General features: G+C 37.8%; 1 protein-coding gene across 1 annotated transcript in view; it reads right to left on the bottom strand.

The window, feature by feature from the left end:
- LOC124788359 (ATP-dependent RNA helicase dbp2-like) overlaps positions 1-19741 on the bottom strand; it is a 59072-nt gene that overhangs the window by 27282 nt on the left and 12049 nt on the right. Inside the window, exons 3-11 of the mRNA XM_047255624.1 lie at positions 19323-19559; positions 19112-19237; positions 17317-17428; positions 17045-17233; positions 5669-5848; positions 5300-5472; positions 5107-5217; positions 1586-1647; positions 767-826 (exon numbers count right to left, since the gene is read on the bottom strand). Of these exons, the coding sequence (XP_047111580.1) occupies positions 767-826; positions 1586-1647; positions 5107-5217; positions 5300-5472; positions 5669-5848; positions 17045-17233; positions 17317-17428; positions 19112-19237; positions 19323-19559 (1250 nt within the window). The remainder of the gene's footprint in view (positions 1-766; positions 827-1585; positions 1648-5106; positions 5218-5299; positions 5473-5668; positions 5849-17044; positions 17234-17316; positions 17429-19111; positions 19238-19322; positions 19560-19741) is intronic.

Here is a 19741-nt window from a genome sequence, read left to right as displayed (position 1 = left end):
ACTTCCCCTTTTATACATCAACCTCTCAGCTGTAAACGCTGATGAAGAAATACTAACATACTGAAAACTGTCAAAAAGTACTGTTACATGAATGATAGTGCTACAAAGAAATCACAGATGAAAAAGAAACACAGATCTGTAATAACACACTTTACTCCATGTTGGAAAATAACAGAATGTTTTCACTCACATGAACACTGCATTAATCTCATGGCATTCAGAACTATCTGTAATTAGATACACTAATGCAATATAAATGACAATGAAAGTTCCTTGATGGAATGTTATGTAAGGAGCAGAAGAAACAACTCACACAACAGTTTATGAGCTAAGTCACTGACAGGCAGATAAATAAGACTATGTTACTAGCTTTTTTACATATCTGTCAACTACTTAGTGTCTGAACTATTCAATGGGTTTATCTGTACTCCTTAAATTACTAATGCAATTTATGAGTATAGTGTTTTCTCCCTGGATGAAACAAATGATTCTGCTATGTAATTAACACTGAAAAATTTTAACTAGAAATTTTCACAGTCATGTGTGTATAAAAATAACTGCTTCAATTTAAGTATTGTATTAAGTGTGATTTGCCTGAGCTAACAGTGTTGTCTTTCTTATCAGTGAACAGAAATAAAAGTTACGAAAACTGTTGAATACATAGATTTTGTACTCCAAATCCATTACATCCAAAATTTCAATGGCAAAATTACCTTTGAAACATGGAAAAATGAATAATGTTTTGGAGTAATCTATCTGTACTTACCCAAACCACGCGCAGCAACATCTGTGGCAACCAAAATTGCTGCCTTCCCATTTCGAAATTCTGGAAAAAACAATTACATTGAAATTTTATGTAGAATAAAAATTCTTGATAATTGCAATAAAAATGATTTCTGGGTGGTTGCAAAATATCATCAAATGAGATCTTCCTTCTAAAATATTATTGGTTTCCACTGTTCTAAATTTAACAGCAAAGTAAGAAAGGTTTGGCTAATAGTCAATGCTAGTAATTTGTCTGTATGAGCTAATTACCTTAATTATCAAATGTTCAATTATGCTTCTCACATAACAGAAGTGGACAATACTGACAAACCCTGGGTGGCGCTGATAGAGAATGAAGAGATAGCTACTTACCAAATAGTGAAGACATGTCATTCACAGGCACCTTAGTAAGTAGTAATAGAACTTAGAAAATTTAATTCAGATTTCTTCTTTGGTCCAAATTACAGATCTCTTTTATATGTATGAGTACTACTCAACACACACACAATGCAGCAAATAGTGAGCACTAGCAAAAGCAACAACCCCTGAAGATTAACACTTGCCAACTTTTGAGACAGTTTGCTAACTTCATACACACCCAGTCCCTAAACTGGTGTATTTAGAGAGTGGATTTTTACTCCAAGCTACACTTCAAAGAATAAAATTTTAGTTCAGCAAAATCAGAGGATCCAGGATTTCAAAATGACAGGCATACTGCACAAATGTGACTACTTTACAAATTACAATGTATCACACAACACAAAACTGCAAACTGGGTTCAATTTCCAATTATTCTTAAATAAAATGTTGTTGACCATACCTGCTAATACATAATCTCTCTCCTGCTGTGATTTATCTCCATGAATACTTTTAGCTGGCCATCTAAATAAAGAAAAACAACAGTTAGCACATGGTCTGTACAAAAATATGGATAATAAGTAGATATTTTGAAATAATGAAGTTGTCATCTAAACTAAATAACAGCATGATTATCAGTTAAACTGCCATTCTCATCCTGGCAACAGCCAATGGTAATAGTGCTCCTCAATATATCTTGTCCTACATGTTTTTGCAAAATTTCAGCACCTCGCCAATATCACTTGGAATATAACATTCTACACGCTAAAGGTGTGCATTCCATGTCATCTTACAATGATCCAAAGTTTATTACACATTTCAGAAGGTTTAATTCTAATGCTTACACAGAAGGCAAGGATCAAAGAACTTTTTGGGGTGAATGTCCTTTGTACATGATCATAACGAAAGGTGATGATTACAACATAGCTACAACAATGTCAGTATATTATCAACACTGAAGACTGGAAATGCTGAAAGTACCAAAATTGTGCAATGTCAAATTTTTCACGGAAACTGTTGTAAGAGCCAAGGTCAGTAACATGGAAAAGGTTGGTAGTACCACAAAGATTTCCTTTTAGTTAGTTCACAAAACATCTGATGGGCGTAAGAGGAATGGCAGTGGCACTGTGAAACTTCAAAAGGCAGGAACATTGTGCAAGGACTGTAGAAGACACACTCCAAGTTCTCGAGCTCACAAAAGAAGTTCAACAATGAAAATGTGAACCAAATCACAGAATGTGTCAATAGTTTCCTCAAACAGCAAAAGGAAGTAAAGAATATTTCAGTCTTGATTTAAATGTAAGCCACACATACACTTCTTTTAGAGAAATATATGTGGCTTCTTCAGTTACTTACAAATATTATTCTACGATCTTCAAAAAATTCTACAGCAATGTTTCTTTCAGCAATCCAAGAAATGATGGGTGAACTATGTGATAAAGTGAGTATGCAGGCAAAAATAACATCTAATGAATTGCCAAGTCTACACTACAAACTTGATACAAACACACCAAGACACCTCAGGACTTGATGAAAATCTACTTTACAAATTCACAGATGCCCTTAAGTGAGGCATGTACTGTGTCCATAGATTTGCAACAATTTATGTTTACACCTATGCTGACACACATCAGCAAGTTTTACTCATGACAGCTCTCAAATCATAACTTGGGAATACATATCGATGCAGGAACATCATTTAAGTGCATGTGGCACGAAGGCCTAACTGGTCGAGGAGGTAATGAAGTGGTATCCTGTGTATTAATGCTCATGGCTTCAGGATTAACTCACAAGAAGGAACTCATTTTGTAGTGTGATAACTAGAACAAAAATTGTTTGATGTTGATGGTTTTAATGTTGCTTGTTTCAGAAAGATATAATAAGTGTTGAAATCAAGTTTTTAGTGACTGGTCATAGCTACACGTCTTCTGATCGAGACTTTGGTACTACACGGAAAAGACAAAGAATGTTAAATGCACGATGGAAATGGGAATTTTATGAACAGAATGATGGTTTAGCTATGGGTTCCCCTGTCTTGCCTAATGCAGCAGACATCTTCATGGAGGCATTTGAAGAAACAGCGCACCATTACACCAATTGCGGGCTACGTTATGTTGTTGATGTGATTTCATCTGGCCACATGGTGAGGAAGAACTACTGAAGTTCTACCAATGTCTCAATCAACAGCATAGTGAAATATAGTTTACAATTGAGATTAAAGAATGGGGTGCTGCCTTTCCTTGGCATATAAGTTTACTGAAAGCCTGATGGTATACTTGGCTGCAGAGTATACAGAAAAGCCACCAGCATGACCATGCCTCCTACCACCATCATACTACGCACAAGTCTGCCCTTCACACTTTAATCATGTGGGCCCACAGAATCAGTGATGACATACACCTGAAGGCAAAACTACGAAAGCTCAGATCCATTTTTGAAGCCGATGGTTATGGCAAGAATATGATAGATAAAACTATGATGACAACAGTGAAGGCAACAGGGAACAGCAGAAGGAAGCACAGAACATACCCCTATTACCCCACTGAACGTGTGGGCAAAATTCTCCATGGCGCCGACATCAAGCCAATCTTCTGAAGCAATAACAAAATAAAAGATGTTTTAGGCTCAACGAAAGAGGGAATTGACAAGCTAACCTCCACAGGAGTCTATGAAATTGGTGTGCAATGTGGACTGGTCTATGTAGGCGAGACCAATCAGCACACAAATTGCAGAGCACGAAACGTATGTCTATCTGGGACAACGCACCAGGTCAGCAGTGGCAGAACACCAGGACAAATATGATAGTCACCAGCATTGTGTATAACTCATTGCCAGTGACATGGCAGTCTTATGATACCCTTAGCAGTGCCAGTTGTGTTGGTGGTTACAGTGTAGCAGTCTACCATCTGAAGAATCTCTGTGCCAGTTCTTAAACAAATGCCATGAAATGCTTCCTTCAATTTAGGAATCAAGTTGAAGTCACAGGGGCTAAGTCCAGAGATTGTGGTGGCTGGCACAGCATTTCCCAATGCTATCGATTGAACAAATCAATCACTGCTTTCACCATATGCACCGTAGCATTGTCATGCAAAATGGCAGGTAGGTCCTGCAAACAGTGTCCCTGCTTCTTTCACAAAGCTGTTCATTTGTGGAACATAACCTGTGACCGGCTTAGAGAAACAAGAGGTGACACTATGTGCAGGACCAGCCTATGATTTTGCAGGATAATAATCAGGCGCAGGTTGTAATTGATTTGTTGGGTTATCATCCACCACGCACCCCAGACGTTAATACCATGTCTCTTCAACTTAATTCCTAAATTGAAGGAAGCACGTCATGGCACTTGCTCCACAACTGTTAAAGATTTTCCAGGCAATAGGCTGCTACACTTAACTATCAACAAAACTGACACTGCTGAGGATATCCTAAGACTTACACATTGCTGGCAATTGCTTGTATACCATTCTGGTGACTACTTTGATAGACATTAAAACTTTGAAACATGTGCCTATTCCTTATAAGACGTAAATAAATAGTTGCCACTATGAATGTTTCAACCCTCCTAAAATAGTACCCACTGCATATGAAAATTTGCGATTAGATTGTTTCTCCTCACCTCATTTTATGTCATGAGTAAACTTTTGAACAGATGTAAATAGCATTGTAACACATGTACATTGAAATTGTGCAACAATACACAAATTTTATTTGTATTTTCCACATAGCAGCTACTCTGGTGCACCTCCACAATCTGCCTGTGGCATTTTGCAGTCAGTCAAGTCAGTCAGTCAGTCAAGCTACAGTGGCCTCCATTAAATATCCTCTTACAATATTTTAATTCTGGGGAAATGTAAAGACACTGAAGCCTATATCATATTGAAACAATCATCTGTATGTTGCAGCCATTTGTTTTCTAAAAACAGATGACAATTTGCCATGTGGTATTAGATGGTACTAGTTATTTCACCTAAATGAATACGTTACCCATAACGAACAATGCTTCTTGTTATATCATCCACCTTCCTTTTAGTCTCTACAAATATTATGGTTTTGCTGTCTGGTTCAGCAGCTATTTCTGACAGCAACTTCATTAACCTGTGAACGAAAACAAAAAAACATTGAAACACATAATAAAAATAAAAAATATTAACAGTACACTTATAACTTCTGTACATACTTTGCTTCTTTCTCATGCTCCTGACATACATCAATAATCTGAAGGATATTGTGATTGGCAGATAACTGCAGAGAGCCAATATTTATCTGGATGTAGTCTGTTAAGAACTCTTCTGCCAGGTTACGAACTTCTTTTGGCCATGTTGCTGACCACATCAGGACTTGTCGGTCAGGCTTTTAACACAGAAACCAACACTTACTGTCATGAGAACATAAAACTAATTGTTTTCCATATGATAGATCACACACAACCTACACATTATGTGGTTAAATCTATTGTAACACTGAAAATAAGAACTACAAAATTCGTTTAAAATTACGTTTAGTTAGATAATGCTTGGAAGCAAGTTGGTGCCATGGACATACTTACCCTAATCTGCTCAATTATCTTCCGTATCTGTGGTTCAAAGCCCATATCAAGCATACGATCAGCTTCGTCCAAAACCAAATATGTGCAACGACGTAAATTCGTTGTACCTCTCTCCAGAAAGTCTATCAGACGTCCTGGTGTTGCAATCACTATTTCAACACCACGTTCCAAGTCCCTTGCCTAAAAGGTGAACGGGAATTGATTTAGAACTGATAAGACAACTCTAATTTTATCTAACCGACACTGGAAACACACAGTACAGTTGCCACAAACTATAGCTACTTAGTTGTTTCACACTTAGACGAAACATTTGAAACAGACACACACAAAAAGTACAGTGAAACACTGAGGAAAGTTAACATATTTACAGCATTTCCAGAGTACCTGCATGTGCTCTATCACAGCCATTAAAACTATCATTGTTCTTAGTTAGCGAATCATACACAGACCCTATATAGTTAAGACGAATTATGCCGGAAGAGTTTGAAGAAGCGTACTTTAACAAAATACAGTGTTATGACACACTATCTTGCAAAAAACCCCACACTAATAAATTATTGCAGTAGTTTACTCAGTATGAGGTACTGAACCTCGTGTAAAAATGAAATAGTAACAACAACAATAATACCAATATTAGATGCATTACTTTCACTGTTTCTGCTATCATACTGAACAACTGAATACTTTCATAGGACCAATACAGCACAAAGAAATTTTACAGCTCAGCAAAACAAACACAGAATGCATAAACAAAGGCATAATTCCAGGCAAACTTAATAATGATCCAACCACAAGAAAATTATCAAGCTCAACAATGGTGAGCCTACATATTGCAAAATAAACTTACAAGAAAACCTTATAAGTGACTTACGCTGCAAATAGAAACATCTAAAAATGGAAGCAAAATGTCTACCGTGAGTGGTTTTCAAAACATTAGTGCTAATATGCAAGAGCGTATGTGGAAAGCTATATTATTGCCCTAAAGGTATGTAGACACAATGATGTTTCATCGTGCACAATTGCATACACACCGAGTAACTGAGGAAGCACAAAAGTTTGTGAAAAAAAAAAAAAAAAAAAACCATGTACTTTTACGTCCACATGTTGCCACACTGCACACGCAGTCTGCTAAGGATCCCCTTCTTTGCTTGGAAGGGCTTGTGGTGCGTTTATTGAGATGAAAGGCAACAGAAAAACACACAAAAGCGACTGGAGGTAAAGATGTATCTAGATAAAGGTAAGACAAATTCGAAGTGACGACTTTTTGTTTGTGAATTTCAGGTCACTGAGATTTCAGATTTTCTGCTTGGGAACTTGCTGGAAATAACATTCCCCTAGCTAGTAGCTAGCAATTTATGTATCAGTTTCAACTATTTATTTCTGAAAAAGAAATACTTAAGGGAGGTTCTTAGTCATTATATGAAGGTTAATTTTCAATGCATAATTTGTATTTTATTTTATAAAAAAGTTATTTACACAACTTTAATCATGAAAGATTATATGCCAGACTATACAAATATGGAACTTCATAAAAAACAGTGGTTGTGTTTTCCAATACATATTTTTGGCATCATCAGTATCATTCAATTCTAACTCTAGCAGTTTATTGAGAAGCTACACACACTTCATCATCTTTTCTTCAGATGTCAGTTCCACAATTGTTCTAATATGTCCCCAGTATTCTTCTCTGTTTTCCTACTCTGAAGCTTACAGTACCTTATTCTTCACAGCAATAGGATCGGAAACTTGATCTAATACTTGACACACAGGGCATCCCATCTCAAATTCTTATTCAAATAATTTGTGGGTGCAGCATTCATGCAGCCTTTGTTGTTATCATTTTCGCCACGGACCTAATGGGTTCAGAAAGGATATGCTAAATACAATTGGGGTGGTGGCATGTTTGTTACTTTTAGAAGTAATTTATCTTTTAATGAAACTGAAGCAGATAGTTCCTGTGAGTTAGTATGGGTAGAGGTCATGTTTTGTAACCGGAATAAAATAATAATTGGCTCCTTTAACTGACCGTCCAACTTGGATGAAACAATTGATAACATTCGCTTGGCGCCTTCCTTAGAGACAATCTCCACTCCTACCAAATTAACACTTAAGTGTAGACCAGATGTGGTTTGGATTCAAAGTAGTAGTATTGACAGCAATTGAGAGACTTAAACCAAATAAATTAAGAAATGATGGAGCTGATCATTCACAGTGCACTAAACAGGTCACAACACTGTTCTAGAAACAATTAAAAAGGCAAGCCAAATTTAAACAAATGCAAAATCCCCAAGATTGGTGACCTTTTACAGAAGCTTGTAATTTAGCATGGACTTCAATGCAAGATGATTATAATAATTTACACAAAGAAACTTAAGTCTTGAAACCTGTCAAACTCCAAAGAGAGACTAGTCGTATATGAAGTGTGCCAGTGGTAAGACACAATCAATGCCTTCTCTGCACAACAACAATGGTATACTATAGACAACAGTACTGCCGAAGCAGAGTTACTACAGACAGCTCTCAAAAATTCCTTCACAAACGATGAAGTAAATATTCCAGAATTCGAATCAAGAACAGCTGGCAATGTAACTTAGTAGATATCCTTGGAGTGGTGAAGCAACTTAAATCACTTAATAAAATCAAGTCTTCTGGTCCAGACCATATTTCAACTAGGTTCCCTCCAGACTGTTGATGCAATAGCTCCATACTTGACAATCATATACAACTGCTCGCTTGACTAAAGATTTGTACCCAAAGACAGGAAAGTTGCACAAATCACACTAATATTCAAGACAATCCACTAAATTAGAGGCCCATACCAGTACAGCCGATACGCAGCACGATTTTGGAACATATTTTGTGTTCGAACATCATGATTATCCCAAAGAGAACCACGAAGTATTGAGTGCGGTTGACGGGGGATTTCGAACTGATTACGTATTCCTGGATTTCCATAAGGCTTTTGATACAGTTCCTCATAAGCATCTTGTAGTGAAATTTTAACAATATTCTGAGAAGGAAAGTTGCTACTCACCATATAGTGGAAATGTTGAGTCGCAGATAGGCACAACAAAAAGATTTTCACACTTGCAGCTTACGACAAATGGCCTTTACCAACGACACACACACACACACACACACACACACACACACACACACACACAGCTGTATGGTGAGTAGCGACTTTCCTTCTCAGATTATTGTTACATTCCATCCTGGATTTTCCACTAATGAAATTGAGTGTTTATGGAATATTGTCTCAGTTATCTGACTAGAGCCATGATTTCCTGTCAGAGAGATCACAAAGTTCGTAGTAATTGACAGAAAGTCATAGAGTAAAACAGAAGTGATTTCTTGCATTCCCTAAGGTAGTGTTATAGGCCCTCTACTGATCCTTATCTATATAAATGACTTAGGAGACAATCTGAGCAGCCGGTTTAGGTTGTCTCCAGATGATGCTGTCATTTATTGTCTAGTGAAGTCATTGGAAGATCAAAACAATTTAGAAAAGATATTATGTGTGTCGTGCAAAAACTGGCCATGAACCCTAAATAATGGGAAGTGTGAGGTCATCCACGAGTGCTGAAAGGAATCCGTTAAGCTTCGGTTACACAGTAAACTAATCAAATCTAAAGGCCATAAGTTCAACTAAATACCTAGGAATAACTATTAGAAACAACTTAAACTGGAGAGAACACATTTTCTATGTGAGGGAGGCAAACCAAAGACTGCACTTTTATTAGCAGAACAATGACAAGACGCAACAGATCTACTTAAGAGACTGCCAACACTACACTAGTCTGCCCTCATTTGAAATACTACTCCGCAGTGTGAGATCCTTACCAAATAGTATTAACGGAGTCCATCGAGAAAACTGAAGGAAGAGCAACACGTTTTGCATTATGGAGAAATATGGGAGGGAAGAATACAAGATTTGGGACGGGCATCATCATAACAAAGGCGTTTCTGGTTTTTTAGATCAACTTTCTCCTCAAAATGTGAAAATATTTTGTTGGCACCGACATAAGTAGAAACAGTCAACATAATAAAGTAAGGGAAATCGGAGCGTGCACAGAAAGATTTTTTTTTCCCCACGCGCTGTTAAGTGTGGAATAAGAGAGAATTATTATGAAGGTGGTGTGACGAACCCCCTGTCATGCACTTAAGCATGATTTGTGGAGTACCCAAGTAGATGTATGTGTACATCCATAAATTTAAGCAGTTTCCTTTGGAGTCAACAGACACACTTGACTTCATCCCATTTCCTTCCTCTTGACATCTGATGTGACTCAACGAGTTTTAAGTGGCACGGAAGAAGATATGGTTTGCACCATGGATGGTGACGGAGTTAAGGGAATGTTTTTTGCCGCTGTGAAGAGAGTAGATGTGAGAGGAAATGTCAACACAACTTGCAACATTCAGCATCATTGCACAATGATACAACTACTGCTAGATTGTGGCAGCAATGAAAAAACAGAGCAGTCAACATGACATGTTCCTGACCGAGCCAATATGTGACGCAGGGGCCCAGCCGCCACCTTTCTTGTGTCACTTATAACTCAGTCTCATCTTTTTGCAAGTATTTTCAATGTACTGTATTCAGTAACAACACTGATTGTAAATCTTTCAAATCCAAACCCCGAGTCTAGAAGAATATGCTCAGTTAGAATCAAAGAGAACCACTTGTATGAATATCAAGAGCTCAGATGGAAAACCAATCCAAAGCAAAGAAAGGAAGGCAGAAAGGTGGAAGGAATAAATAGAGGGTCTATACAAGGGCGATGTACTTGAAGACAATATTATGGAAATGGAAGAGGATGTAGAAGATGAAATGGGAGATATGATACTGCGCGAAGAGTTTGACAGAGCACTGAAGGACCTAAGTCGAAACAAGGCCCCAGGAGTAGACAACATTCCATTAGAAATACTGAGAGCCTTGGGACAGCCAGGCCTAACAAAACTCTACCATCTGGTGAGCAAGCTGTATGAGGCAGGCGAAATACCCCAGACTTCACGAAGAACATAAAAATTCCAATCCCAAAGAAAGCAGGTGTTGACAGATATGAAAATTACCGAACTATCAGCTTAATAAGCCACAGCGGCAAAATACTAACGCGAATTGTTTACAGATGAATGAAAAAACTTGTAGAAGCTGACCTCAGGGAAGATCAGTTTGGATTCTGTAGAAATGTTGGAACATATGAGGCAATACTGACCCTACGACTTATCTTAGAAGATGGATTAATCCTTTCCACTCCAATGTTGAGTGCCACTCGACATCGCGAAATTTGTTTTCCGCTCCGATGTTGAGCCTCATTCGACACGACTTTTTGAAGTTCTCAGACGTATTTTGAGTCTACTAGGCATTATTGCTGCAGTGTGCTGCCATCTAGTGTTAACTCTGTGTCAAACAGTAGCAGCTGTGTTAAGTCAAAGATTGTAATTATTACGTTCAAGTCCACGCGCTCAAAATGGCTAGTTCTTCATGTACAGTCCTTTCTGAGGAAGAGATTTTAGATCTTTTAGAGCAATCTCTAAGTGAAAACAAGAGTGAAAATGACTGATTATGATAGTGATTCATTTCAAAACAATACGAGTGACAATGACGAAGAAAACAGTGACAATGTGCATGTTTCTAGTGATTCAGCAGAGGATTCGTGGAGAATGTGGAGCGACACTGACTTCACAGATTTTCCTTTTGACGAATCGAAGTGTGGTTTTATAACAGAAACTAGTTTTGTTCCATCATTGCCCGGCGGATTCTTTCAATTAATTTTTACAGATAACCTACTTCAACAAATAGCAGATGAAACGAATAGGTATGCTACATCAAAAATACGTAAAGTGACACCACTTCCACAACATTCTGCATGGCGAGACTGGAGAAATGTTACCATGGAAGAAATGAAACACTTCCATGGCATTACAAAAGTGTAACAACTTGCAGGACTTTTTTCAAGAGAATGGTTACAATCATCCAAACTTCTTTCCAGACTGTTTTAGTCGCCGACGGTTTATGCAAATTTTCTGGGCACTTTCACGTCTCTAATCCGACTAGTGCTACACATGTCAACAGTCAGGTTCAGTCACGTCCGAGTAAAGTGACAAATGTACTAAATTATTTGTCAGGTAGGTTTCTCGAAATTTATCGACCATATCAGTATTTAGCTGCTGATGAATCTACAGTATCGTTCAAGGGTCGTGTATTATTCAAAATGTACAATCCTCAAAAACCAACAAAATGGGGACTCAAGAGTTTACGTAATTTCGGATTCATCGAATGGTTATATCTGCAGTTTGATACCCTATGTATACCCCAATTGTTGGCTAGCGGCCACATTGTTTCCACAAAGAGATCCACGCAAATCTCTGCGGTGCACTGCCGCCCAGGCGGCGGCGATTTAAATAAGAGCGCGCGGAGCCGCCCTGTGTCTGCCTTACAGAGTGCAAAGGGTTAAGGAAAGGCAAACCTACATTTCTAGCATTTGTAGACTTAGAGAAAACTTTTGCAATGTTGACTGGGATACTCTTTCAAATTCTGAAGGAGGCAGGGGTAAAATACAGGGCGCGAAAGGCTATTTACAATTTGTACAGAAACCAGTTGGCAGTTATGAGTCGAGGGACATGAAAGGTAAGCAGTGGTTGGGGAAGGGTGTGAGACAGGTTGTAGCCTCTTCCCCATGTTACTCAATCTGTATATTCAGCAAGCAGTAAAGAAAACAAAAGAAAAATTCAGAGTCGGTATTAAAATCCATGGAGGAGAAATAAAAACTGAGGTTTGCCGATGACATTGTAATTTTGTCAGAGACAGCAAAGGACTTGGAAGAGCAGTTGAACGGAATGTACAGTATCTTGAAAGGAGGATATAAGATGAACACCAACAAAAGAAAAACAAGGATAATGGAATGTAGTCGAATTAAGTTGGGTGATGCTGAGGGAATTAGATTAGAAAATGAGTCACTTAAAGTAGTAAAGGAGTTTTGCTATTTGGGGAGCAAAATAACTGATGTTGGTCGAAGTAGAGAGGATATAAAACGTAGACTGGCAATGGCAAGGAAAGCCTTGCTGAAGAAGAGAAATTTGCTAACATTGAGTATGGATTTAAGTGTCAGGGAGTCGTTTCTGAATGTATGGAGTGTAGCCATGTATGGAAGTGAAATATGGACACTAAATAGTTTGGACAAGAAGAGAATAGAAGCTTTCGAAATGTGGTGCTACAGAAGAATGCTGAAGATTAGATGGGTAGATCACGTAACTAATGAAGAGGTATTGAATAGGATTGGGGAGAAGAGGAGTTTGTGGCACAAATTGACTAGAAGAAGCGATCAGTTGGTAGGACATGTTCTGAGGCATGAAGGGATCACCAATTTAGTGTTGGAGGGTAAAAATCTTAGAGGGAGACCAAGAGATGAATACACTAAGCTGATTCGGAAAGATGTAGGTTGCAGTAGTACTGGGAGATGATGAAGCTTGCACAGGATAGAGTAGCATGGAGAGTTGCATCAAACCAGACTCTGGACTGAGGACCACCACAACAACAACAGAATCAAAGAAATCTCCGATTTCTGGTAGTGTGCTCTTATTGGTTGATGACTTGTACCGTCACCCATCAACCATTGCAATGACACCACACTGAAGCTGGTTTTACTTGAGCTATTTACTGGTCAAAATCGGCTACTCTAAGTGCTCGCGCCTCTCGTACTTGTGTGTAAAACGATGACAAGTGTGTCTACGACATCAATTATCTATAGATCATGCCGGAGTTCTAAATTTCCAAGTATGTCACATGCTGCGCACGTGCAGACAATGTACTATGGCAGCATCTGCTACCACTGGGAGCTATAATCAATCCTGACTGAGTTCATTCCTATTATAGAAATGCATTTTGTGATTTGTTGTCTTGTTAATGTTTATTGTTTTGTTTGCTTTGTTTTCGTGGCACACCAAAAAGTTACACAAGGTTCTGGTATTTTTTCCTACTAAAGTGCGCGTCATTTATGCTGGCGGCCGAGTTTAGGTTCGTTCTGCGTATCTGACGTCAAAAAATACAGTCAGCCAATGAACAGAGAACGACGTTGCCAGATCTCGACTGCAGAGCAGAGCACGGATGAGTGTCTTCAGTTTTAGAAACGTTCAGTCAGTAATAGAACAAAAGCAATGCCTTGATAGCATACTTTTTTGAAAGTTTGGAAAAACCATTCTTTATACCAATTGCTTCATTTTCTATTAATTAATTAAACCAAACAAGCAATAAGACTCTTAATTCAGGCGATAGCAAGGAAAGGTGTTTGTATCAATTTCACGAACCGCTTTTTCGGAATAAAGAACAGCGGTAATTGTTTATTTCCTATTGTACTTCGACAAAGTGCGAGTAATTCATAGGCATACCAACAGCGTTTGTCAGAATTTTGCGTGACCTGTTAGACTCCTTTTGTAGAGACGTTGCAGGACGAGCTGCGCTAGCGTAACGGTTAAGGTGTTGGGTTAGTAAGCGAAAGGTAAGGAGTTCAAACCTTGTGCGATACTAAATATTTTTTTTATTTTAAAACAATATCGAAGTGTCTTACTTCATGAATTTTATTCGTTTGAATGCAATTTTTTGAAATTTCTAGTGCTTTGTCTCTTCATTAACCCTTTCGCTGCTGCAGTCACGTGCTCCCCGCATTCCGCGCTGTGCGCGATTTTGTCATCACTGCACTGCTCGCCTGTGCAGACACATGGTGTTCCCACTGCTTTGACACACTTATCACTCCATTTCACAAAAACTATTTGGCCCAAAAATTAGATTTTTACACACCTTCTTGACTGATACCTTCCCCCCATAAATGACTTAATTTTGTTTCGATGTTCAACACAGTTATTGTGCAGCATTAAATGTAGTAAACCATTGCATGAAATTTTGAAGAGTTTGCAGAGGTAAAAGTCCATAGGGTATACTTTCCGTATGGTCAACTTTAGTTGCCACAATGTTGAGAATGAAATGTGAACAAGGTACCTAAATTTCATATAAAATTTACTGTATAACAATATCTCATTTAATTTAAGTACCACATAGGTGTCGTATGTAGTATTGAGAAATATTCCGTCTTTCGCGACTGTAATAAAAGTTTTATTTACACCGGGCACGTTTGGCTTTATTTTAAAGCACTTCAGTCAAAGGAAGTGGGGGGAAGGTATCAGTCAAGAAGACGTGTAAAAATCTAATTTTTGGGCCAAATAGTTTTTGTGGAATCGAATGATAAGTGTGTCAAAGCAGTTGGAAACACCATGTGTCAGCACAGGCGAGCAGTGCAGTGACAAAATCGCGCACAGAGCGGAATGCGGGGAGCACGTCTCTGTAGCAGCGAAAGGGTTAATGCGGCCGTGGTGGCTTTACTTCATAAACTGCGCGCTCCCCCCTAAGTGTAAGCTTGCGAACTACACTATACTATGGCGCTGTTTCTCTTGGCGCGTGCGTCGTGTGCAACTGGCAACGCAGCAATCTCCCGCGTCTGGGCGGGCATGCGCGAGCCGCCAAGATAAAAGAATTCAACTATAGCATTCTCCTACAGGAGAGACAAAATAATTGAAAGCAAAAAGCATTTACGTTTTACATAGAAAGTGCCTATACTGTGCACAGCTAAGAATGTAAACAGATAAATGTTTTAATTAAAATTATTTCAACAGTAAAAAAATTAGAATTGCTGGATGAGAAAAACAATTTTTGATGTTACTTGGCATCTATAAAAAGTAAGATACAAAGGATAAAAGGCACTATTTACTGAGCTATACATAGTGCCTGATACGTTTGCAAGCACATATTTTCTCGAGCAATTAAATGTGTGTGTTCTGAAATGTTTGGATGACATTTCCCATTCTTGCAGTTCTCAGGAGTATGAACTATTTACCACAAGATGTTTGACTAGAACATGATTTCTGCCTCTGTCATTAATTAACTCTGTTATCATTGCTTTTTCCTACATTTTGTTACTGTATCAATTTTTCTACAAACAGGATAATCGCTTATAATCTCACTTTCACCATACACATGTCAAATTCCATAGCAGACAGGTTTCACAACACCTGCAATTTTTGTACTGACGTGTGATCAAAAATGACCACTCAAAACAGATGATTCTCAGTACAGAAATAAAACACCAGGAGTGCCACAGTAGGCACCTCTGTCCCGAGTAGTCAACTGAGACAGAGTCCATTGTATAAATGGGGCTTTTAACACACATAAATTAAGCTCACCTGCTGGATACACAGGAGGTTACTGTGCTCACATCACTAGTGTGCAATATGTCATTGGCTAGAGGAGGAAAAAAACACTCCTACACCTTTCACTGCACTTCACAGTTTTCGGTTTAATTCACCGTAGTCATCAATTTTTGCTTTTTTTCTGTGTGAGCACAAACAAAAGATCTCTCAAAAACACATGTTTTGATGTACCATTTGTGGCCACAGTATGTCGGAAAATAGCTTGCTTCCTTGTACTCAGATACTAATTTCAATATTTTGACAGGTTTTACTTACTGTCACAAATTCGTGATTTTTTTTTAAGAAGTGATGAAATTCATTACCTCTAATTACTGCATAAGCATTGAATTCTATTTTTCAATTTCTCTCATTTATAGAGATTTTATACAATGTATTTTAGAGGATTACAATTTTTAATTATATATGCAAAGCGTAATATATATTTGTTTCTGCTTGGGTTTGGAGAGTTAACATTTTCCTTGATTCTGCACTGCCTTTAATTTGGCATTTTTTCAGCCTAGACTGCATGAAAATGTAAAATAGGGGTTTTAATTTATTACTAAGCAATGAGACAAAATTCATGCAACAAGAAAAATCTTTGCTGGGTCTGACAAAGTAATGAGCAGTGACTGGAGCTGCCCGACATGAGTAAAATCCTCAATGACTTCAACAGTGGCCCACATTTTACTGAAGTTATACACGGAGTCACAGATAAAACTGTCGCTAGACAATTCTCTTGTAACATGTGCAATGTGCGGTTTTAACAGCCATCTTTCGTGTTTTGCTGGAGTATGAAGATATTAAATGACTAACCACTTCAGAATTGTAGACAGACTGATTAATGGTGGTAAATGGGATGCATACTTTTTGGATTAAAGATATATGGACTTTTTCCTCTTCACAAACCATAATTTACCAGATTATATCAATGACACGAAGTCAAATTCTAGACCTTTGTAGTCTAGAACTTACATCACAAACACAAAAGGTTACAATACAGTCAGTTAACGTCTCAGACCTTTTACGTTCAAGGTTAATAGCAATAGTTAGTATCTTAAAATATTTATGAAATGTCACACAGGAGAGAGAGGGAGATTACTCTGCCTGACCATGAGAAACGTTTCAGTTATAACACACCTGTGGTCCTTTTGGCGCACCTCCAAAGATACAAGTGTTTCTTACAAGAGATGAAGCACCAAACTCTGAGGCAACCTGTTGTATCTGCTGTGCCAGTTCTCTTGTGGGAGCCAACACTAGTGCAATAGGGCCATCACCTCTTTGTAATCGTGGTTGATGATTGATATGGACAATTGCTGGGAAAATGTACTAAAAAGAAAAAAATAATAAATTAGACACAAAGTGATGACTTAATCAGATTTACAAGTATTTATTTGATACTCGTTATTTACCGCTAGTGTCTTCCCAGAACCGGTTTGTGCTATTCCAACCATGTCTCTTCCACTAAGAGCAATGGGCCATCCTTGTGCTTGTATGGCAGTGGGTTCTTCAAAACCTTGCCGTCTATTGAGGAAAGATTAACAAAAAAAAAAAAAAGGCAAATTTAATGTGTATATTTCACTTCATATGCAAATACTTTAATTTTATTATATCAAAATTAAAAATAACAAAAATCTTTTTTAACAGTAAACTGCCCTGCAAATCTCAAATAAATCAAAGTAGTTATAAGAACATCAGGCTGAATATACTGTAATTATGCAGGAAGTGTTACCTGAAGCTATTATATACAAGTATTACACATATTACGGTTAATTAACGTATGAAATTATTTTGCAACAGGTACGCACAAAAAGAATTTCAGTTCCAGATTTTTCACATTTCATTGCATGCACATTGCAAAGTCTATCCATCTGGTCAAGGTAAAACAAATTAAATGAAAGAGCAGCATTAATCATCACATACAAATCTTTTTAAAACTCATGATTCAAAATATTTACAGATGGAGTGTGAGTAGTAGAAGGGGAACACTCACTCATGGTAATAACTTTTCAAACAATCTGACAATTATATGAAAACATGATTTTTAGATACTTGGAAAAGAAAACAGAGTTTATCCAAAGAAATTCGGAAAACAGTACAAGAAGCATTCTCCATTTGGGATTAGTGCAACATGTAATATCATTCAATGTCTTCTATTGTCATACTGAGGTTCCTTTATACCAACACGAAAACAAGGAACGTGCAACAGCAAACGAGATTTATTTCTGGTCAAATGGCATTTAGTCACGTTTGGTTCACATCTGCTTGTGTTCTGCAGCTATCAATCTTTCTGCAAACCATTGAAGACGGTTTGTGTCATCTCTATACTGGCCCTAGTATTACAAAAAACTTGTTTGTTATCTTCTCTGCTTTTGTTATTGTTGATTGGAGTTGCATGAGCAATGGATTGGTCCAAAGAGAATGTACTGTTGGATGTAGGTATCGCACGTGTTTCTGGGAACCAACAGATTTGCAGCACAAAAGACTAAGGAAAAGAAATATGACTGGTAGAAAACTGCTGAAGCAATAGTTTCATTGGGGAATCGAGTGAATAAGCGCAAGTTCTGTAACTCTTCCTATTTAAAAGAAAAACAACAAATTTCCTTGAAAGTAAACAAGTGACAACAGGTGTCAGTTATGCTGATTAAAAATATGCGAAAAGACCTGACCATTCTCTTTATTACATTCATGGTATCTGTGATAACGTGACTGATGTTGCACTGTTATTACAGAAATTCTTGATGATAAATAAAAATTGTTTACCAGTGACCACATTATCCATCTTCTAGCATACATACAGCAGTTTTTATCAGGTACCCCATGTGAAAAGGTCACATGAATATTACACATTTCTGTTATCATATTTTGTTGAGATCACCACGTTATGTGTACACTTTTAACAAAATCCTTGAAGAGCTTCACATATGTCAACACAGACATCAAAAACTATCTGCCATATAGCAGCTACTGAAACACTCACCAGTCACCAACATAAACATCTCCACTTGTTAATAACCTTGTGTATTTTGCTTTTAAATTCCTTCCTCAACTGCAATGAGAAGCCAGTGAAGTGTCAACTGACACATGCTTAAGCTCTGGATAGTGGAAAGCAAAGCTGGTTCATATTTATTTATCAACCATTACAACTTATAAAAGTCTATACCTTAAACTGTTATGATGTATGCACTGTAACTATAACTATCTCACCTAACTTCGTTCATAACATAATCTGGGAAATTTCCTTCTTCAAAAGTTAAAGCTGGATCTGGAACGGCATTTCCCTTCACAGTTATTTCCTTACTTGCACGGTACCGTGCAACTTCTTGAGGGCTTCTATAAAAAACGGAAGGAGAAAAAAGTGTCAACTTTTATATACACCCATGTACAAGCAACATAATGGACAACGACCAAAACCAACCTGTTTAACACATTTGGATGTGGTACATAAAAATCTTTCCTGAATGGCGGTAGTGCTGACATGTCCCATCGCGGCCGTCTTAATCTTTCACCAGGCTGCTTTCCTTTGAGACTGCTTGCTCCAAATCCCCCTCCACCACCACCACCACCACCACCACCAAATCCTCTTCCTCCTCCACCCCTCGGACCACGATCATTGGACCTTGGCCTGCCGCGATTCCTGCTTCGATCTCTGTACCTAATAAAATCAAAATAGAGGATCACATTTTAATATAGTATTAAGCTTCCAACAATACAATTCTAAAAAATAAGAGACTGGAATTATACTGATATATCATCATTTAAAGATATGTCTTCTTTAGGCATCGGCTTTTGGTACAGACATCTTCAACAGTCATACAAGGTGCTGTATAACTAGCC

This window comes from Schistocerca piceifrons, chromosome 3 (assembly GCF_021461385.2).
Source record: "Schistocerca piceifrons isolate TAMUIC-IGC-003096 chromosome 3, iqSchPice1.1, whole genome shotgun sequence".
Classification (NCBI taxonomy): Eukaryota; Metazoa; Arthropoda; class Insecta; order Orthoptera; family Acrididae; genus Schistocerca; species Schistocerca piceifrons.
Note: the sequence above shows the minus strand (reverse complement) of the source record. Positions and strands in the feature narration are given on the sequence as shown.